Below are 22981 nucleotides of genomic sequence, written 5' to 3' on the forward strand. Positions count from 1 at the left end.
AGTGTGGGAAGATTTTTCCCTTGATTTTAATACACTGGATCCTTTCAGGTGGGGATCTTGCATTCAATTGAAAGGAAAATAAGCTCAATCAAATTCTTAACTATGGGCCAATCTGGTGGTTTAGAAGAACTAGCACCTTGGGAACCTGCATTCGAGATGTGCAAGCGAAGTAAGACATTGCAGAGTGCGTAGAAATCAGAATTCTTCTAAAACTCCTACTTGTCCAGGCCAAGTCAGGAGGGACAACACAGGAGTTGCCAAAGCTACATAAGGACACTGCTTTGCCAGAAGGGCAGTAGCTGTAACACTGAGGCTTGAGAATGAAAGAGCCTCAATGATTAATAAAATGCCCTTGCCAAGAAGCAATGCTATTTTTTGCCTGGCCTTCCAGAGTAAATCACAAAGTGGCAGAAGCCCTATGACTTTCACTGCTGGTGGTCCCCCAAGTGCCCTTATTATTTGTTGTTCCTGCTCTGTTTCAGCAGGCACAAATATTGCAGGACAAGAGGATGTAAAACTCACCCTCAGCTCCACCCACTTGTCTAGCAGCCTTTTTTCATTGAATTCACAGAGCAGGCCTGAGGATGTGATACAGAAGGTGCTGTCAGCTTTTTTGCCCCTTCCACATGCCACGTCCGCAAAGAAATTGTTCCTCAGTTCTCCAAGCAATCCCGAGCGACCTAGCAAGGGGACTGTGGCATTAACCTACCAATAAAAAACAGTTTGTTAGAAACAGAATGAGGCACTCCAGGCAGACAGACGTTTCTTAAACGTCAACCCTTGAGTGCTGAAGTGCCTCAAAGAAAAAGCGCTGCAAACAGCCTACAAGGAGAGGTAGTGACACATTTTAAACGCTGCAGACCCGTGGTTCCATAGTGTATTGAGACCATCAGTATTAGCATGTCAGTTGAACAGAACACCATTAGTGCCACCAAAACTGTACATCCAAACATATGACCCAGAGACAGCAGATCAATCACAGGAAAAATAACCCTTCCATGGCCAATCTGTGATTTATACCAAATGCCAAAGCAGAGTTCAAGCATGAAATAGGGACATCTGTTCATGAGCATGCAGAAAAATAATCATATGTGGATTCTGTCCCCTAGAGAGGACTAAAACAGTTAAAAGTTTAAACACTTCAGTTGACACTTCAAAATAAGACTCACAACCTTTTGAGATGTTTGTACCAACATCAAACAGCTCTCCCCACCTCTGTGCTCCAAGTTGTTCAATGACTGCAGCTCTTTTCTGGGTTTTTTTGTTCTTCAGTATATGTGACTACTAAAGAACGAGCATGCTCCTATACAAGTCCAGGGACCATGCTCCATACCTCAGCGCAGGACAAGACACGTTTTTGGTGCCTTTTAGTGCTACCAGCCCATGGGGAGACAGACTTGAGAACCACGGGTGCAGGGCTATCCTTGAATCCCAGCAAAATCAAAGAATTCCCACCTCCCACGGCTCGCTGGGGCAAAATCCACCCTGCCGTAGGATGGAAATGCTCGTTCACAGCTTGGCCTTGATGCAATTTCTCTTCTCACCTTGGAGGTTTTGCTGTCATCCAGGTACCAGAACTTGATGTGTCGATTTCCAGCAGTGACAAAGTAACTGCAGTCCTCTGAGAATGACACAGCTGTCACTTTACTTGAGACTTTGTTGGCTGCCACTACAATGTTTTTCTGGAAACATAATTGTTTAGATAGTTTAATTTCTTTGCTCAGAAGCAAAGGAAACTCATTTCAATTACAGGCACATATCCAGTACAAATGCTGCAGCAGGGAAAAACGAGGCCCAAACTATTCCCCTGAATACAACCTCCCCAGCATTAGCTGGGAGCACTGATTTGGCAGATAGTACAATTCACATTTACATTCAATTCCACTTCCACATTGACTGGGCTCTAGAATAAATCAGCAGGCACTAGTGCCTGCAGGAACTTGCTGTCTGAGCCATGACAAACATGTTGGTTTCACAATCACCAGGAGCTCAGAGTAAACCCATTTCCCTTTCTAAACAGCAAAAGCACGCTTAGGCCAGCACAAGGAGGAGCTTTCTCAGCCTCCAGGCAGCAATGAGGGCAAGACACTCAAGATGGGGAAACAGGTATTTTCCGCAGGGAAAACAATACTGGTTCCTCCATAAATTCTCTCTTCTCTTTAAAGACATGATGAAAAACCCAAAACACAAAAAGACCATGCCGTACTGGAAGAGACAAAGTAAAATCTGCTACACTTCAAATGTGCACCTCAAAACAACAAAGAGCTTGTGAAAGGAGGAAAAACATGGCAGGGGCAGAACACAGGAACAGACACTGCCCAAGCAGAACAATCAGATGGCAGGAGCTCCCTGCCCACAATACCAGTGCTTAGTTTTCCTCCTGCTGCCTTTCCCCAGGGACTGGCAGAAGTGAGAATAAAAAAGTTTTCCCCTTTGCCTGTGGTGTGTTTTCAACCATGCAGCACACGGTTGACAACACTTTTTATTCTTGCTCTGTTTCCTTTACCCTTTCTTTTAGGGACTTGGCTGCTCCCAGTCTTCCCAACTCAACACCCTCAGCACACAAACCGTGTCACGCTGAGGGCCCCATCAGACAGCATGCTGACAGAACTGAGGAAACCGGCAATAGAGGAGTCTAGGCTGCTACACCGTCACCACGGAGCACCCCCCAACCCAGACTGGGGGAAAAGCAAGAGGGATAGCCAGTAACATAACTTCTTTCAAGACAGCACACAGAGAAAGGCTTAGGACCCCTGAAGACCTCAACATCTGGATTGTTGCTGTGGTCTTTCTTTAGGGAAGCAAGGGAACCCTACAGACAACCGGGGGTTTTCTTTTCCATCACAATCAAATGACTAAGTCTCCAAGCCAGGAAAAACAGGGAAATCAAAGCAGCAGCACAGTGGATAGAAGAAGGGTTGTGGTTAGAAGTGCAGGAAAGTGCTTCAGGAGATCTGTTTTCACATCCTGGTCTCTTATTCTTCTTTGACTTTGGTCAGGTAAAGTCTCTCTAGTTTTGGTACCCAGCCTGCAAAAAAAAGGCTAGCTGGACCTTCCAATAGTCACAGTCTGGAGCATGTGCTTAAAGTGAGTGTTCTTCAGTGCAGAAGAGTGAGATAGTCCTTACCTTACAAGCTCTCATGCACGTAATTATAAATAGGATCACAGTGAACAGAAAAACCTGCATAAGTAAGGGAAAACAAAGCTACTTCTACTGTCCCACACAAGCCATGCATTATGACCATCCCCAAGTCACTACTTTCATTTGTATAACTAGAAAGAATCAAAAGGCTGAGCACTCCGTTTTCAACACTGACATACACATTTATGTTTTATCACTATTCAGTTCAGCTATACAAAAAGATAGCATGGTCAAACTTCAGCTCATGCAGGAGAGAACTAACAGTGAGATCTTAAATTACAGCACAGGAAATGTGATGAAGAGAGTAACAGACTAAATGAGCACAGACTTACAAGCTGCAAGAGAAGAGAAGGCTCCAGGGAGACCTTACAGCAGCCTTCCAGTACTTAAAAGGGGCCTACAGGAAAGATGGGGAGGGACTCTTTATCAGGGAGTGTAGTGATAGGATGAGCAGTAATGGTTTTAAACTGAAAAAGGGTAGCTTTAGAGCAGATATTAGGAAGACATTCTTTACTGTGAGGGTGGTGAGGCACTGGAACAGGTTGCCCAGAGAGGTTGCGGAAGCCCCCTCCCTGGAAGTGTTCAAGGCCAGGTTGGATGGAGCTTTGGGCAACCTGGTCTAGTGAGGGGCGTCCCTGCCCATGGCAGGGGGGGTTGGAACTAGACGATCTTTAAGGTCCCTTCCAACCCAAACCATTCTATGATCATGTGAGATTTCACAGATGCTTTGAAGGATTTTTGTAAATTGCATCTCTTTTAGAGAAGGTTACAGCACCTGAAGAGGTAGCAGGAGCTGAGTAAGTTTGAGCATTTATTAATACAGAATACTCCAAGCCTACTGACAATAAATGTTTCTTTTTTAATATACAAACAGCACACACATGTTTTCTAGAGGATAAGACATGGGCTTTGTTTTCACAGAGTGCTGCCCCAATCCAGTGGCAGACAAGAGTGGCTTTCACCTACAGTGACTTCTCTATGTTCCGTTTCTCAATCATCAAGGATGGGATCAGAATATCACATGTTCTGACACAACAAAACCAAAACAAGCCAAGAGCATCCACTATACCACAAAAGAAATCCCTGGCTGATAAGTTTCCTTCCTCAACCTCATAAATTAGTTTTTAATAAGCATCTAAAAAAGTGCAAGGCTTTGACAAGGTTTTGAAGTCCAAGCTTTTCTGGCTGGACAGCAAGATGTCACACGTCTACAAGCATAAAGAATATCCCTTCACTGAAATGACTCAGACCTTCCCTAAGGGACGACAGCACTCTCTCATGTCCAAACTTGTCTGTGTCTATGAATGTCAACAAGCAAACAGCAACAACAGAATTAAAAAAAAAAAAAAAAAAAAGCAGAAAGCAAGATGGAACTGAAATAGTTTACAGTCAGACTCTCCACTCTTTTTAATTTAACAACGCCCTGTAGTCCACCCAATCTCCTAGAGAACTTACCTTCCATGACCACACGTTGACAATCATGTCATGCTGGTACCCCACTGAAACAATGTACTTGGAGCTGGGGGAGAAGGCCACACAGGCCACGCCGTACTTGTGTTCCTGGAGCTCAGCCACCTGGGTTCGCTCAGCCACATCCCATACCCGAACTGCTGGCATGTGTCCGCTCTGGAGGGGACAAGAACAGGCACAGAACAGGAAACATAACCCCCAAGGGCACTTCTGACAGATTCAAGCACGTAAATGTGTGGATGCTTGGAAAAAGATGTCTAGATGGTGCATTCACAATAGGGTTAGAGGTTCCTTCGATTCTTTAAAGACCAGGTTGAGACTGATAACCTAAGGAGTATATGCATTTCAACAGGTATCTGAAAGAATTAATACAATCTCCTCTGCTTTAATCCTTTTCTTATGCTACTCACAAAACAGAGACTAGAACAATACTTTTGATGCACATCCCTGATCTTTGCAATAAGAACTCACAACCAGCTCACGAAAAGGATTATAATAGATCATATCTCTGCACTCAGAGAACCAAAAGGCCCTTGCATCCTCTGCTCCTAACACAATGTGGACATCCAAGAGCTCAAGCCAAGTCATACCACACAAAAACATGACATGACAGTTGTGATAGCTATCACACCATTTGAGGGAGGCCTCTGGGAGACTAGTCATCATTTCTGTCACAAAGGTAACGCACAGATGCATGCTGCCTGAAAGAGTATGGGCAGGGTAGCATCAGAGGAAAAGACATTGAGGGAACAGAGCCTCCGGTTTTACACTTGTTCTTCAGAGAAACAGAAGGTCATAGGCTTCAGAAATGCCAATTCAGCACCTTCTGCTAGACAATTCTATTCTTTTGTTTAATTATTTGTTATTAAACCAAAATAAAACAAGGTGCAGAAGATGAGCTGAAATGCTGGCCAAAAACATGCCTGATGGGAAAATACTACTCAAGAGCCTGTTCACGATTCCACATCAAAGTCTGTCAAAACAGAAGCTTGCGAGATAACATATCCATGGCAACATGGCAAAATGGTACCTTTTCTGATCAGTTTTAAGTAAGTAAGTCATTTGATTGTGTGGGAGAGGCAATTTTGATCACAAGGAGAAGTCAAAGCTTTAAAAACTCAGAATTGTGCATGTTTTAACTGTCTTGTTCAAAAGCTTTGCCAAGCAACTGCTTGTGACCTGGAAAAACGCTGTGGTCAGATTTTACTGTAGTCGGTACAGTTCTCCCTCCTGCAAGGCAGAGCTCAGGTCTCAAGGTGGCTGGCAAGATGTTACAATGAGCTGAATCAGCTGCTCTTCAAAGCAATTGCTGTACTTCAACACACACATACATGTCCATGTACGCACATACACATATATATTTCCCAACACCTTAGCTTACACCCCAAGACCTTAACAAATTGAATTTGTATTTCATCATTTAAGAAATTCTCACCAAAAGTAAGCTCTGTGTGATCCCCATGGATGAGGAATCTGTGCCTCCATGGGGAGAAAGAATAAAAAAAAATTTAAAAAGAAAGAAAAAACCCATCCATTTGCTTCTGGATTTGAAATACATAAAAGACATTTAACATGTATGGCAGCCAAGGACTAATCTCCATGCTCTCCATCCTGAAAAGCCAGTCGTGCAGAAAATTAAGGTGTTACTAGGCAGAATTAGCATGAGGCTGCTAAAAGTGAGCTTGACAAAGTGAACTCAGAAAGCATTTCCCTATGGGACAGAGGTTAAACTAAGATGAGACTGCTGACACCGGCAGGGGACACTGCTACACTAAGTAATAACTCAAAGGTCAGACACATGGGAGGATACCAAAACGAGAAATGGTTTTACAACAGGGCAAGAGGAGACATGTTTTGCAACAAGGCAAAAAAAAAAAGCTTTCGAGTATAACTGGAAAGGCTTTTTTTTTTTTTTTAATCCTAACTTGCCATTTACCCCAATGAAGTTTCAAACTGAAAAGTTGAGTTGTTAGTACAAAAAAATACCCACTTCATTTTTCACCACTTTTCCTACCCCACATGAAAAGAACAGAGCACTAGAGAGTAAAAAAAAAAAAAAAAAGGAGAGAGAGAGAGAAAGAAAAGAAAAGAAGGCACCAGAATCATCAGAACTGAACACTAGGGAGAAAAAAAAATATACATATTGTATATATTATAATTTTAATATAAAAAAGTTTTTATTACATTAAGACTTCTAGAGTGTAAGGAGGCACTAAAACAAATTACAGCTATAAAACCTCATGCTTTCACTAAAAAGTTAATAACAACAACAATCTCTGATGTTCTGACAGAAAATTTGTGCTTAGGTTTTCTATGTCAAGGTAGCCTCCATCCCAAAACATTGCTGTTTCTATCCTTGGCCTGATCCAGGCCCAGCTTGGGAGCCTCCCAGTGACATGACAGCTGCTATCGCGGTGGTTGCACTAGGGACCTCTGGAGCGAACAGCCTCCACCTTGTCAGCTCCGACACAGAGCTGTGACATACTTTTGTTTTCTGTGGCTGAGGCTCAGGAGGGGACCCGTTTCACACATGCGCCCTCCCCACATCTTACAGAGGCACAGAGACTAGTGGTAAATCACCATTAATCACACACCAGAGCAAACTGAGGCCAACCATATGGGGGACACTCAGCATTTCTGTGGATTTCTAACATCCAGCAATTCCAGCCTCATGACACAGCCTGTGTCTCAAACTTCTAACACAGAACAGACACACAGTACACTCATCCTTATTCTCCCCCTTGGGCATGTTTGGAAGGAGGAAGCAATTGTCGCCCTTATCCAAATGCACAATGCCAAACCACAGGCACCAGCATCTTCTGTCGCTATTCCTAAAGCTCCATTCCACATGCACTTTTCATTTTTTCCACGACGCTGTTACTGGCTTCAGTTACTTCCTGAAATCCTAAAGGGACAATGCTAAACTCAGACCAAGATAAAGGACCATCCAAGTATTCTTCACTGAGTAGAGCCATGCTGCGTGTCCTTCCACTTATTTTCACTCTACCTTTGGCTGACAGACGCCACCCCAGAAGAGCCAGTCTCCAAGCTGACGAGAGACAACACACTGAAAAACTGCCGGCAGTAGCACCCAAAGCCACCCATAACCCAGTAGGTCCACCCAGAGAGGCAACACTGAAATAGATTTGTCTGTGTCAAGGCAGCTCACTCACTTGTTTCTTCTAAAACTCTCTGACCAGCTTCAAAATGGGATGGACAAGGTGTGCCCTCTCTCCTCTCACACTTACCTCTCCTGTAACCAAATATTTTCCATCTGGAGAGAAAGCAAGTGCTGTAATTGTTTTCCTAAAACAGAGAAAATGACACTAAGAAACATTTCCAACATGTGATTTCATTTCAATACGTCATGATTGGGGAGTAGGTTGGGACGAACTGGAAAGAGGCTAAAAACACACATAATAGCCTGAAACAATGGTTCTGCTTTACCAGAGGTCTAACACTTGGGCAGCAGGGAATCCCCACGGCAAGTCTCAAGCAGCGTGCCTACAGCACCGGAAAAGCTCCAAAAGTCAAGGTTCATCCTTGTGCCTTTATTCCAGATGCAGGACCACATCCTAGTCCTGGCTTCAATAATAAGGTCAGAGTTTCAAGTGGAGAAAAAAAAAAAAATCAAGTATTGTGGAGTTCTAGTAAGATCTCCCTCTTGTCATGCCTCTTAGCAGTTCCTCATGGGACAATGTTTGAGATGGTGCCTCATCAGCAATAGCTCCTCACATTAGAAGGAGCTGGAATTAAACTGGCAGGCAGCCTCTCCCCAAGGCAGCTCTCACTGATGGGATTTATCCTGGAGCAACAGCAGCTCCTGCATTTCATTCAAGCCATAAAAACTTTGAAATTCACCTCCCACAGAAAGCAAGCCCAGCTTAAAGTTTCACTCACCTGGAACTGTTTAGAATATGGTGTTGCTTGTTTTTTCTAGGGTTGAACAGCACAACAACACACCTAGATGGAGGAAACAGAAGAACAAAAAGAGTTGACATGACCATGTGTATAAATAAAACCAAACAGCTATCCCTGCTGGCAGAGCAGCAGCAAAAGCAGCCCCAAAAAGCTGTTCATCCCCTAACCTCACAAACTGAGCTGGGATTAACCAGAAATCACAAAGGAAAAGAGCAGCCCAGAGGAGGATTACAATGTTGAGGAGTACCATGTGCTAGTACCATAAATAATTACCTTTCTAGTATCTAGGAGCCCTGAGTCTCTGATTGCTCAAGCTGGACGGAAAGGTTAACCGTGAAAGTTTGTGCAACGGCCCTAATGGATTATGTGCCCTGCCATAAGTGGCCCTATGTACTGGGCACCAAACCAGCATGCCTAGACCAGAGTAAGAAGGTCAGGAAGAAGGAAAGAAGGGATCTTTCAGAAAAGCTCTCAGGGGCAGGAGGAGAGGAACAGGGAAGGGAAGAGAAAGTAGAGGGGCTGAATTTCTGTGCCTGGCCATAACACTAGACAGGAGAGAAACTGTTGAGTATAGCACAAGAAATGGCTGACCAGTTGAGAAGTGAGACATATGATACCACAAACTATTGACCCAAGGGACATATCTGAATAAACAACTTGCTCAGAGGCCTTGCAGAAATCTCTCAGCAAGATGAACTGCAAAAGCAAGCAGTAGTAAACACCTGGTAAGCAATATAATCATCTCCATTGTGAGCCAAAAAGTCGCTGACTGGGAGGGAAGGAGAAGAGGCTCTACTTCCCTACTCCCCTTCCCATAGCGCACATTGCCTTGGTGCCCCAGCCCACCACGACCAGCCTGGGGCAGCCCCAGGTACTGAAGCCTTCCCCATGCTCCACAAACACCCTACACGCAATTTTTAATGCATGGCCCTCCCAAAAGTGTAACTGTTAAGTGAATAAAAGGAGGTAGAACAGCAATTGCTCTGATGACGTTGCGCCCCATCTCTCACTTCACCTCCAAAATGGAAATTGTGGGTTTTGCCTGTCCCTCTGCTAGTACATGCTGCCAGTGCTTGGACAGTCCCAGGTCCACCTTCACTGCAGGATGCCCCTGCTCCACTGTCAGCAGCCCTCGCCATGCTGGGGACTTCACTCACATCACCATCGCGCTGGGGCTTGCCCGCAATGTGTGACAGGCTACAGACGTCAATCCGGGGGAGAAACACGCAGGAGAAGTATTGCCCAGCAGCAGGCAGGGCTAGCAGTGCTGCAGACACAGTTTAGGGTTGACAGGGACCTGCGATGTCCCTGGCATCTTCTGGCCTAGCCCAAGCAGCTGACCTTTCCCTTGGTCTGACCGGGCTACCCTGCCAGAAGCAGTGTAAATTTTGAAATGGAAAAGAAAGCAGAAAGGAGGACTGAGGCACCAAGACTTTGAGCTCAGAGTCCTTGGCTGAAGCTGTCACGCTCCATTAAGATTGCTAGCTCAAAGCAGACACAGTCAGAGGGTACCAAAGCTTTAACCTCCAAAGCACCAACCATTCACAAGATATGCCCCCCCCCTCCCCCCGCATTTAGACTACTCTACTACTCTCCACCCATGCCATTCCACCTACTCTTCTCCACTCATGCCCTACCCTGAAGGCCAAGGCAGTAACGGCAGCAAACTTTCTTGATAGTTAAGCCAAACAGCCATGGTTGGAGAGGTAATCTTGTGGAAGAACAGGGAAAGTGTAAACAAGCAGTTTGTTCAGACCAGGATTGGTCCTTCTGCACTTTTTACCCCAGGGAACCAATCTGCAGAGTTTCAAGTCAAAGCTATGCTATATATTTCTGAGGGATTAGTGTAAAGAAGCAGGTGGTTTGTGATCCATTAACAAGTCAGGGGAGGTTAAGCCTCACAAATCATGAGATATGAAATAGGAAGTTAGCAGATGTGAAAATCTATCTAATCCCAAGCCTCTGGCTAATCAGAAAAGCAAAGCAAAGCCCCGTTACGTGGAGTTGGATAGGGTTAATGGACCAAAATCCTGCTGAGTTATGACAGGGATGAATTGTGCTCAAAATAAGCTTAAAAAAAACAGAAAGAATAAAGGAAAGACACAAAATCCTGGCAAAGACTTTCCTATGCAGCTCTTAAATTTAAGTTTCTGCTTTATTGTGAGTAACTGCAGGAAAAAAAGGATTTCAGAGAAGCAAACACAGTCTAAAAACACAGGAAAGATGCAAAATACAAACCATGGTCTTCAAACCAGGCAAGCAAACAAACCACTTCCTAGTCTAGTGAACCACAAAGGTACAGGGCTTTGCCATTATTAACTTACATGACAGAGCCTTTGGCCACTTAGAAGAATGAATTTTAACTTAGTTGCACTCCGGAGCGGGCTGTCTGCTGGCAGGCTTCCCCCCTTTCCCAGCCCTCGGCCAAGTCCAGAGCCCACCGTGAAGGTAAGAGCCACCTAGCTCACACACCAAGGCAAACTGACAAACTGCTCCAAGAGCTTCCAGTGCCAGAGCTGCCATCACAAACGTGGATATTTTAAATTTGTCTTAAGACAACCTGATGCTTGATTCACTGAGTCTGACCCATAATTAATAAATTATATCGGGGGAGGGAAATAAATCACAGTATCTCCTTATTGATCAGCATGCATTAATTTATGCCACAAAAAGGTAATTTTAACTCATAGACTCAGTGAAACAAGATTGCACATGGTTATGTTGAGTTGTAAGCTAATAACTAACATAACTTGCAAATTGGTTATGATCTTTTATGCTAATAAAGTCATTTAGCCAGGACAAACTAGTCTTCTAAACTTACTTTCTTAAATTAGCTGCTACCCAACAAAAACTACCCCACTGCTATGCTGTCCCACGCTGATTTTCCACCATCACTTTCCTGTCTGCCATACAGAAGGGCAATGAAGGCTCCAGGCAACTCCAAGGACACCTTACTCATCGAAATGGCAGGCCACAAACCACAAATCTTACAGCAGGACACAGATACTGTTCTGGGAGTCAGGAGCACTTGACTTTGAAAACTGGCTCCCTCTCAGACTGCTTGGGAAGGTTTCTAGTCCACTCCATCCTAGAGAGCACATCTCAACGAGCAGAAATTAACCATTTCTAGTACTTTAATCTCTTCTGAGTGTTCGGGGTGGCCTCAGTTGCCTGCTCACTCACAGCATAGCTCAGTGTGGCCACAGAGCAGCTCCTCCACCCCACGCAGCCAGCAGTTCTTCAGCAGAATCTGCAGTGGGTCCCCAAACCAGGTAGCTCAGAGCCCATTAGTACTCTGAGCGGGCTCTGTTTCAGCAAAGGAAATTGGTCTAGCAAAATAAAGGGAATGGAGACACTGAATGGTCAGATGGCTGACCCACCTACTCCATGCTGCCTCCAAGTCCAGTGAGGCTACCAAGCCCTCAGGAGACTCAAAGTATCTACCCCTTTCTGTTTATGCTGGCTTTAATCTTACAGCAGTTAAAATAATAAAAATAATTACCATGGAAAATTAATTGCATACAAGAGCATACACCCATCTATCCATTCTCTACCTTTGTCTGCTCGTTTAAAAGATTGTATTCAGCACTTTACAGCCAGAGGGATGGAAAGAATGCAAGGGAAGAGAGTGCTGATCTTTTTGTTGCTAGCTTCCAACTGCGGATCTAGAACAAGCAAAGTACTTCAAACCTGCACTTCTACAATGGTCACATCACCTCTTCTACCCACCCCACCCCTTTCCCAGACTGAAGCTTTCAAAACAAATTCAAGTTCTCAAGACACTTTTGTCTGAAGAGACCTTTTTAAACGCTAGTGCCAACATGCAAACTAAGACTAGCTCCAAAAGCATCTCAAAGGGGACCTACAGAGAGAATCACTGACCCTGGCACACACCAGCTGTTTAGAAGGTCAACATTGTTAGCACCCTTGTTTCAGCACAAACTCGACGTCCTCTGCAGCTGTGAGCAGCGCTTGATGACCACAGCACCTTTTTAATCCACAAGTATATTCTGATTTCCAAGACGTTTATAGAAACTATTCACTGCTGTATGGATTACTGCTGTACAAACCATCTATCAGACAGCTGAGATCAAGTGTCCTGTTTGTGTGCTGGTTCCTGCAGAGGCCATTGGCAATGGATTACATATTTAAAGGTGCTATTTCTAGGTCTACAATGCCAGTCCACAACTTTCAAGTACACCTTCCTGATGCAAGCAGCTTTTAAAAACAACTTGGCTGTGGAATCTCTCCCAGTTCTCCTCGTTCCTGTAGAACATTCAGGTAACCTCAAACACAAGGGAAGGACAGAATCAGCTCTCACAGCTATGTCAAAGGTTTTTGCAGGCAACCTGAGCTCTTTCCATCAGGGAGCCCATTTGGGTCAGCCAACAAGAAAGTGGTGAAAAGTTCCTTGCAGAGCTTTCCAAACCTCCATGAAGGCACAGCCCTATCTTACACGTGCACAACTGTGCACCACGTATGCAGACAAAAAGCAGGTGTTGTTTCAAAGCCAGGGGGAAGGGGGAAAGGGAGTGTCAGAGCAGTTTCCATTGACTCCAACAAGAGGAAAAAAAAAAACAAAATAGAAAAATGAACCAATTTCCCTAAGCTAAATATAGGAGCAGGAATGGAGTGGAATTGGACGTCAGTATCACATTTACACCAAGTATCAGACTCACTAAGTCAGCAGCAGTGGGTCACTCCCTGCAGCCTTTTCTCTAGTGGCTTCACTCCTGCTCTTCCCAAAATCCTAGCTCCTGACCATTTTACTCTTCTCACTGTCTTCCTGTTTCCCCACACATCCCTCTAGTCTCAGCTGCCTTCCCCCTGCCACCTCCTTCCTCACCCTTCTTCAGCAAGCTAATAAAATACAGATCTCTGCAGAAGCCAGTTTCCCTCTCTCCTTTCTCTGCAGGCCACACTCCCCTCCAGGGGGCTTGGGAAAATCAAAAGCCTGTGATGGCATTCCTTTCCAAGTTATCCATCAATTCAGCATTGCCCTATCTTGTGGCAGACATGATGGAAGGCAGAGCTCATGGGTTGAGTCCTTCTCGGGTCAAGTCCTCCTCTCCTAAATGCATGCAGCCTATGCTATAAAGAGGATGCTGTATGACAGAAAGAAAACTCCATTGAGACGTCAAAACAAACGTTGGCTTTCTTTTTTTTCCCCACAATATATTCCTTTCATGCTGCTGCAAGAATAATGAAAAGAGCAAACAGTCCCATCCCTTCAACATCAGTCCATTTCTCAATTTCTGGCTCATACTCTGGTCTCTTCCCCTCACCCAAAGCTATTCAAATGAGAGCGCAATAGCTTCCTACGCACTAAATGCATGAAAAAGAAAAAAAAAAAAGACATTGATAAGAACAAAATCTTTTTTACGCTGCACTGGTTGCCAAGGGAAGCTTGATCAGAGTGAAGTAGTGTCTACAAAAGCTGGTGTTAATTTTCTGTGTGGCAACTCTTCCTGCCAAAAAGCTTCTTTAATTCACAGCCAGTACTGGGAGTGGGTTAACAGTGATGAGAAAGGACGTGCATGCTGACTATGTAACTGAATAGGTATTTTCATGCAAGCTATATTAATTAAATGCACGCTGAGTAGAAAGATGTATCTGTTGAGAGGTTAAGATCTGGGTGTTACTGCCTGAGCAGAAAAGCCCTCGGAGCTTCCTGCACCAATCCATAACCAAGAAGATTGGAAAGGTGGGAGCCTGACAGATGGAGCTAAATTCATGCTTCAGAAACCAGCACAGGCTAACGAAAAGCCACGAATACTGAACAAGAAACCCACTGTGAAAAAGAGAGTGATACATTTAGAGTGTTGCTAGATTAATAGTGTAGGAATTTCTGATTGGCAACCAGAGACACATTTGTTCTGTTTAAAAGGCTGAGTGGCACCCCAAATCTGCAAGAGTGTGAGCTCAAACACAGCACAGAACAGGCTCTGCTCCAAAAACCACAAGAACCACCAGGCCAAACTAAAGTCCAACATCATGCCTCCAAAGGCCCAGGGAAGAACAGTGTGGCTTTTAAGATACTTGTCCAGACTACTCTCCCAGCCTCCAGAAACTTGACATCCAGAGATACCTTAAGCCAGTGGACACTCATGTACAAGAAGAGGGAGAGCAGCACAGTAAATTGAGACTACAAGAAGGCAGAGCAGAAATCACTGGGTTTATAGAATTTATAGGGATAATCCTCAAATGGACAAGGGCGCTCTCTGCTCCCCCCACCATTTCAGCCTACTGAATTCACACCACCCATTGCACTGACTGATAGGGCAGATGTGTCCAGTACGAGGGAACACAAGATGAAGGAGCCCAAGAGCCTCTGTCTCTGCCCGGTCATTTGCTTTGCACAGCCCCAGGATAGTGCTCTGATTAGTCTCCTCAGCTGAGGTGACAGCTCACTTCCCATTCAACCTTCAGTGGACTGAGACAGAAGAGCAAATACTACATCTCCAAATACGGGAGCCTCAAAATGCTCACCACCTCTGGAAAAAACCCACCAGTGCCTATGTGGTCTGATGACATCCAGGAAAACAGGCAACTTGCTCTTGCCACCACCTGGCAAGGATGCTGCCCATCACCATGATCTGCTGCTGCTAGCGTGGTTTGTGCCTGTCTACATGTACAGGGTGCAGATGAGGGGACAGGGCTGAGTGCCCAAGAAGTTTCTCCTCAGCTCCTGCCCTGCACCGGGCCAACACAAACTCCTCCCGTGCATGGCCAACAGCTTCCAGCTCTCAACAGCCCCTTTACACCTGTCAGACTATATCTGTAAAACAACAAGCTGCATCTCTGACCTCAAGCTGCAGATGGCAGAGAACAGATGCACAGATCTGAAGAGACATGCAAAACACTTTATAAAGATGGTAAAAAAAAACCCAACACGTAAATGGATTAAAAGATCCAATAAGGAGCAGAGATTGTGACTGCGGACTGACCAATCTAGACCTCTCTTCTTGCATACAAATAGACACCACTGAATTTTGAGCTTTGCCAGGAACACAGAGGAGAAACTCTGCAGGAGTCCTCCTGCCTGCCTCCTAGCAGAGCAAGGGCACTGCCTGCCCACAAGGACTGGCTGCAGTGATTTCTAGCAGGTCCAGCTGATCTTACTGCAATGTATCCTCACCCCCCCGGCACCAGCCCACAGGGAAAACTCCATCTTAGTATGGAAACCTCCAACGTTAGGTTATTTCAAAGTCTCTTTGTAAGGGGGCAGAGCAGAAGAGGAGGAGGAAGAGTTTTAAAGCCAGCAGCCCTTCTGACACTGGGCAAACATAAGGTATAGTGATGATTCAGAAAAACAAACTCAGACTCCACACTTCACACAAAATAGATGCGGGGACAGAAGACAGCCCAGGTCCTGTCTCCCGCCGGGTAAGTTGTACGCAACTCCACAGCAGCCACGCTGGAGCCAGAGATGCAGCAGTAGTGCCCTCAGGAGAGGGACGGCTTTTCACCAAGCTGCACAATAAGAAGGCACCTTTTCTGGAAGACAAAGAGCTAAGCCAGACAGAGATTGTGAAAGACCTGGGCAAGAAGAACATGTGGGAAAAGCAGAGGGGAGAAACGAGCTCAGAGGAAAACCACAGAATTTAAACCAGCTTACCAATTGGGAATCATTACAGTTGCACGGAAGATGAAAATTATTCCAGTTAATTGTTATGGCTCATGGCTGCCTAGTCACCAGTGATTCAGCAGGAACTTCACCTTCAAAACATCCCAATTCCCTTTGACACTCCAAAGCCAAGAAAGGAAAAAAAAAAACCTCAAGGATGAGAAACCAGGGATAAAACCCTGCCCCAGCAGAACTGGGGACAGGCCATCTCCCTGCCTTGCAGAATATGACATCTCTCTTCCAGCCTGCAGCAAATGTTGGTGGAACAATGAAGCCATGCAAAGCGCCAACTGCACATATGCATCCGGAATTGCCTGTCAGCTTGCATGTCTGAAAGCTTCAAAGGACATAAGGCTCTGAAGACAAACGCATGTGCACACATACACACACATGTATATATACAGACACATGCACACATATGGCTCATGGCTGACTATGGCACACACACATACAAAGAATCCACATTTCTCCCCACCTCTCTCCAAAACCACTCACTTCCCTAGGGGCAGGGAAGCAATGCCAGCAATACACCTACATGAAGCATTAAATCAACTGGGCTGGGAGTAGGAGTTGCAAAGCTGTGTTTTATTTCAGCACTCTTGGCAAACACCCACTGAACACTGCAAATGAGCAGCAGCCCCGGGGGCTAGAGCAATGGGCAACTGATGATAGGAAGGCTGGAGGAATAAAAGGATCACTGAGACAGTTCATGACAAGAAAATGTGCTGATCAGAGAGGAGAGACTGAGAAGCAGTAGAAAATGGAGCCCTGAGCAGAACCTGGCTGGTCCCAGGTGCAACCAAGAGGGATGAAACAAACAGCCAGAGCACGGCTGAAAACCCAGAGAGCTCTGCATCAAGGCAGGGAATGCAATTTTTTTCCAGGATGGATGCTACGGAATCACACCATGCTATGTTAATTCTTGAGAAAGGACTTGTCTCCATATGCTGAGGCCTCCTCCAAAGTTACGGCTATCACAGGCACATCAACAAGTAGAAGAGAACAAGTCTCCGTCCTGACAGACCAGCCAAGACACCTGCTTCGGGGATCTTGCTCCCCAGTTGTGCTCCACCCCTCCACTTGCTCTCAAGAGCCAGTTCCTCTTCGATCAGCGTCTGGCTGACAGCCCCAGATTTGCCATTCTCAGCAAAAGGCTGTAAGCTTTGTACCGAGTCTGAAATGCCTCGGGCTTCCCGGGCTTGCTTGCTCTGAACTTTTCTTGACCTGCCTGTAGCTGTTTTACTTAGTTGAGCTGTGACAGCAATTTCTCTAACTGACCAGGTGTCTATGGTGAATATGTTTTACTGCTGTTTATCTTTGTGTGATACAACCATAGTTTTATATAAATAACAGTAACAAGCAGTTATTTTATGTAGACTGAGCTATTTACAACTAACAGGATGATGTAGTGGAGAGAAATGCAGGCATGGTATGATAGCAGAGGCCTTGAGAAATGGAGATGCGGGATGCAGTGCAGAGGAGTACAGGCATGGGATGATAAGAGATGAGGCACATGCTCAGCAGCACACACCCCATGGCTGCGAACAACTCACCCACGGTCTATTAAAAAAAACCGGACCTGGAGCTGAACAAAACAGGTTTTAGGGGTAACAAACATGCATGAAAGGCACCATACGTAGTGAATTCGGAAGCATCGTGGAGCTGCAGACCAACTAGGAAATGGAAAGGTGTGAAAGTGTGTTAGCAAACATATAAAAAATGACTCAGGCAGACCCCAGAGTGAGGAATAATGCAGCAACTTCCATATCATAGTCCTCCCAATGAAGGGCTACAACAGCTGAAGATTTACGGTGTTACCCTGCAACAACTGACTAAGATCCAGAGGAGCAACACAAGGCTAAGCATAACACCAGGAAAAACAAATAGAGACAAAGAAATGTGTTACAGTTTTAGTTGCATTAACACAATTACTGAGGCTTTTTCTATATAGAATTATTCTAATGCATTATTATTCTTTGCTTTACTGTGAAATGATTCTTGAATTAGAGTGTTAAGAATTCAATGATACTTACAATAAATTCTTGCCTCTTTTTATTTATACACACACAGAGCCCCTATATAAAAGGAGTCCTTCCTCTCCCCATAAACAAAACTGAGTGTAACAAAGTCCAAGGGCAGTGCCTCAGAGAAAAGAAAATGCACAGATCTAGGGGATGAGGAAGCAATGAAAGACAAGTTGAAGAAAAAAAAAAGAAAAAAAGATTTTAAAACCCCAGGCAAATAGCAGTTCAGAGGGAAAGGCAAGAAAGAGATAAAGAGAACCAAAGTTTACAATAAAATTCCTGCAGAATAATCAAATCTGCCATCAAGCACTGAGCAAATTCAGCTCTCCAGCCCAATGGTACAACGAGAGAAGATGGGAGCTCTCTCCGAAGGCACCCTGCTGGGAGCAAGCAGCTCCCTGCAGAGATGTGCAGACCCAGCTGGGCTTACAACGGGAACATCTGGCTCTACACTTCAGTTCTGCACCAACTTCTCTGCAAGAAAGAGAAGCCAAAAAGCCTCAAAAGCTGAATAAGTGTCTTCCTTTAAAATCTAGTCCCAAAGGAAAAACACACCCCATTTGCAAGCAATTGGCCAACACCTCTGTTTCTAGCAGCAAGCACAGCCAGAGTATTCCCTCATTGTGATTGAGCAGCTCAGGAGCAGGGAGAAAGATCCATACATCCAACTAATCATCTGGGGCAGCCAAACATGACAGCTCATGGCAGATGTCTCAAGGCTTTGTTTTACCATGAGCAAGCAGTGTAGTCAATATTAAAGCGGCATCAATCAAAGGAGAAAACAGAAAGTAATACAATTCAACTCTGTCATCTAATTAACCTTCAGAAAGAAGCAGACTAAGGCAGGTCTGTCCCTTCCCTGGGGAGGATGGCCATGCAGGGCATAATGCACTGGGCAGTCCCCTCCGGTGCCCATCAACCCGGCATGGATCTCTCCTGCGTTCAAGAGCAGATGAAAAAAGCTCCCACTGCAGCAGAGAAAGTGGAGCAGCTTTTCCCCTTGAATGCTTCAGTAAGCATAAGCCTTGCCACATCTCTCTAAGAGTGTCAAAGACAAAAAAAAAAAAAAACAACAAACCAAACCAAACCCAAACCTGCTTCTTCGAAAGCATGGAGTTAAAGAATCACCCACTTAAATGGTCAGCTGTTTTCGGCTTCTCTAGGCATGGGCAAAGCTCACAGCTGCCTCGGGCACCAGGCTGCCAGGGTCAGCAAAAAGGCAAAAAAAGGCTCCTGCCAGCCCTGCCTATTCGGAGCCCTATGAGGTCAGGCTGGTGAATGCTGAAAGAAGGGGCAGGGAGTGCCAGCTTCTCCCCACAGCTGCTGGTGGTGCCACAACCCAGGGGAGCCTGCCACAGCTCCCGGGCCCAAATGCCCAGAGCTCTCGCCAGCTCCCTCCTACAGCCCCACCACTTCTCAGAGCGGGAACAGCTCAGACGTTGCAACACTGTCAAAATTCAATTCTGCCTATGTTATCGTTTCAGGAGCCTTGTGACAGCTCTGGCTTTAATGGAAGATGAACATTTACCTCTGTTTTTCCATTATTTCACCATAATATAGAGCATTTTACGTGCACAAAAATTTTTCTTCAGAGACACTAATGAGCACAGTTGTCAAGAGATCTGAAAAGACAGCTTTCCTGGAAGGAGAAGCAATCACGATAAAACCCAGTTTTGCTTTCTCATATATCTACATCTCTCATCATAGAGAAACACAGCCAGGTTAGAGTCCAAGACTGAGAAGCATTACATCAGCATTGCAAAAGTGTAGCAACTGACACTGAAGGCAAAGAAGTGGCTGGTATCAGCTCTGTCGGTCCTTGACTGCCAGCCGAAAGAACCACGTTCAGGAGCACAACGGGCCAGCGCATGTGTGCGCGTGTTGCAGCACACGGCTTCCAGCGCAGGGCACGGCTTCCAGCGCCAGCCTCGCAGGCAGAGCCAAGTCCTACATCTGGTTCCTAAGCAATAGTCAGGGCACTTCTGGGCATACTTACAATAAACAAAACACACTGCTTCTTGGTGCTTCTTAGCTATCCTAATGTGATGCTCTTTCACCTTTAACTTGTTGCCTTTCTGACACCGAGTGAAACTGGAGACCATCTACAGTGCCAGATCTTCCAGGAAGAGGAAAAGGACCGACTCCCTGTTGTTCACACCTGGTGATGGGATATGTCCTTTGGACTGTATGTACTTCTTTCAAGTTAAACTCTATGATTTGTGCCAAGGTTGCCAGGAGACACAGCGCCTGTTTTGAGATTCTTAGAAAGGGTGGAGCTCAGTCGAGGCGGCTGGTATCTCATTTTCATCCCAGACTTTGCTATTTAGTCCCCATTCCCCCCCCCCCCCCAGCTCTTATGCAAGCTCAGGACTTGGCTCACGAACAAGTCATGTTGCTGCACCAAGGTGCTGGTTGCTAGGAGGTATAACTGCTGGAGAGATACAGAGCAGGTAGAGAAGACAGCAGGTTGCTACCTGCAGGCTCTTGGGCACTCCTGCTCTATGCCATCCCCCTCCTTTCTCAGGCAATGGGCAAACCTCAGGGGGTTGCAGAGCATCAAGCGGAAAAAAGGCCTACATGTTCCAAAATAGCCAAGGCAGAATGAGCTTTGCAACCGCTCCTCTTTCCTATTCGACTAGTATGTAGCAGCTTTCCAAACCTGTCAAAGCTTCCCACTTGCAGAGCTCTACCAGAGTGTTTAGCTCTGTTATTAAATAAAGCAGACATGTTTTTTCTCTCACTTCAATTTCTTTGCACATAAACTACAAGTGACCCTCACCATGGGACTGCTTTTTATTTTCTGCCCTTTTTTTTTTTTTTTTTTTTTTGAAAGACGGTGACCTCCCTTTAGTTCACATGCTGGTAAATGAGATCAAAGCACAAAGTAATCAATTAACCTTCTACATAGGATTATTTCTAGCTTGCCTCCCAATTTAAAAATCAAATGCAGCTGGTATAGTGAAAGACTGAGGACAGTCAGCATTTCCCTTAATAAGGCAGGTTAAAGTCAGATATGACCAATATAATCATTTAAACAGCAACTGTTGTAGCTATGCTGACAGGCATGGTAACACTCTTCCATTGAAGGAACTGGAATATTTGCCCTGGAACTAGGATGGAAGCAGTAACAAGCACGTATTATATAGTTCTCCTTAATATGGTTTGTCAGGCAACCCAAACAGCAGCAAACTCGCACTACTCCTCCAAGAAGCCCTACCCTTCCCTGCTCACAGCCTCAGGAATCCAGCACAGGGAAGCTTCAAGGGCAGTTAAGTGCTTTTTCTTTGTCACAAGAATTTTCACTGCAGCCTTGCAAAGATAAAAAACATTCCCACTTCCCTGCTCTCACTTTCTTCATCACTAATATTTTTGGCAACAGCAAGAATCCACACTCTAATATAAACTTTCTTGAGGGCTCAGCTAATACTTCTGGACCCTCAACACACACTACACAGGCGGTGCCTGGACCTGCCGCACCAGTTGTGTGAGGCAGTGCAGGACTGAAGGTCCCTAACTAGATTTGCCCTACCCACACTACCAAACTTTATTTATGGCTCACTCACACCACCTCAGCATCACACACGGAAAGAAACCCCACCTCCTCTCCAGGATTCCCATCACTGGAGGTAAGAGCACATTTACGCTGCCTACACACACACTGCAGGCAAGAAGCCTTCCTTGGCCCAGAATAAGGGTCCCACGATTCATTATTACACTAAAAACCACCCCCACCTTCATTGTCAGTTAAGCACAAAAGATGCTTATAGTTAACACAATTTTGTGCCACGCTGTGGTACTGAAGGGTCAGAGTTCAAAAGTATATTGTATGGAAGAGGAGAGGGGCGGAACAAGAAAAGTTTTTACTTCTTTCTTTGAAGTAATAAAAATTTGCATGTAAAAATGCTCTGATGTTCCATACAAAATGCAAAACGCACCACTGAAGAGATGCCTATGCAACCTCCATCCAACTTCCTTCTACAAAACCATTCCGAGAGCATTTCTTTCCACCACCGCCCCATTCTGCTCTCCTTTCTCTGCTGAGAGCCAGGCTTGCTCAGCACTTGGAGCAGGTACAAAGAAGGGCACAGAGGCAGTGGAGTCAACAGCATCGGGTGTTCCTTGCCTTATGTCCTTAATTTTCTGTGCATATCCCTACCACAACGTCACCTGAGCTCAAGTCCTATGCGTGGAACCAGCTGTGGGATGTTCAGCAGGAGCAGCACGCTGCAGAGGCTCTTAAGCAGCACAACATATCTTTGTAGACTCTACTGCCTTGAGGGCTGGCTAGTGTGTGATGGTGGGAAAAGAGTGTCCAAACTAGCAAGGGTAAGGACTGCTGTACAGGAAAGCACTTTTTAAGTAATCTTCCTTTTTTTTTTTTTTTTTAAAGTCATCTGTTTAATACCCAGCTCCTATTATCTACAGCTCGATAAGGGAGAAAATAGAAAACTGTTATTTTTAGATAAAGGTGCAAGCTGGGAGAAGCAAAGTGATTTTCTCTACCATCCAGTCCCGTGGTAGTGGTAGACTAAAAATAGAGAAAAAAAAGTCTGTGTTGTCCATGCCCTACAATACCTTGCCTCTTCCCCATTGCTGACTTTTTTCAGAAAAGTCTTCCTGTCCGTCAGACAAACTCTCACTATCATCCCAAATACAGAACAACATACAGAATAAATACAGAACAACATACCTCTGGTGAGACCCCACCTGGAGTACTGCATCCAGCTCTGGAGTCCTCAGAATGGGAAACACACGGAGCTGTTGGAGTGGGTCAAGAAGAGGGCCACAAATATGCTC

The 22981-nt window shown here is 45.2% G+C and overlaps 1 protein-coding gene across 4 annotated transcripts in view; it reads right to left on the reverse strand.

Moving 5' to 3' along the window:
* The window catches only part of MAPKBP1 (mitogen-activated protein kinase binding protein 1), a 101688-nt gene that overhangs the window by 39237 nt on the left and 39470 nt on the right, over window positions 1-22981 (reverse strand). For all 4 annotated transcript variants that reach the window (XM_075754433.1, XM_075754432.1, XM_075754434.1 and 1 more), the window contains exons 4-8: window positions 8513-8575; window positions 7861-7918; window positions 4598-4768; window positions 1545-1682; window positions 523-705 (exon numbers count right to left, since the gene is read on the reverse strand). In XM_075754433.1, coding sequence (XP_075610548.1) covers window positions 523-705; window positions 1545-1682; window positions 4598-4768; window positions 7861-7918; window positions 8513-8575 — 613 coding nt within the window. The remainder of the gene's footprint in view (window positions 1-522; window positions 706-1544; window positions 1683-4597; window positions 4769-7860; window positions 7919-8512; window positions 8576-22981) is intronic.

Source organism: Balearica regulorum, chromosome 5, assembly GCF_011004875.1.
Source record: "Balearica regulorum gibbericeps isolate bBalReg1 chromosome 5, bBalReg1.pri, whole genome shotgun sequence".
NCBI classification, from domain to species: domain Eukaryota; kingdom Metazoa; phylum Chordata; class Aves; order Gruiformes; family Gruidae; genus Balearica; species Balearica regulorum.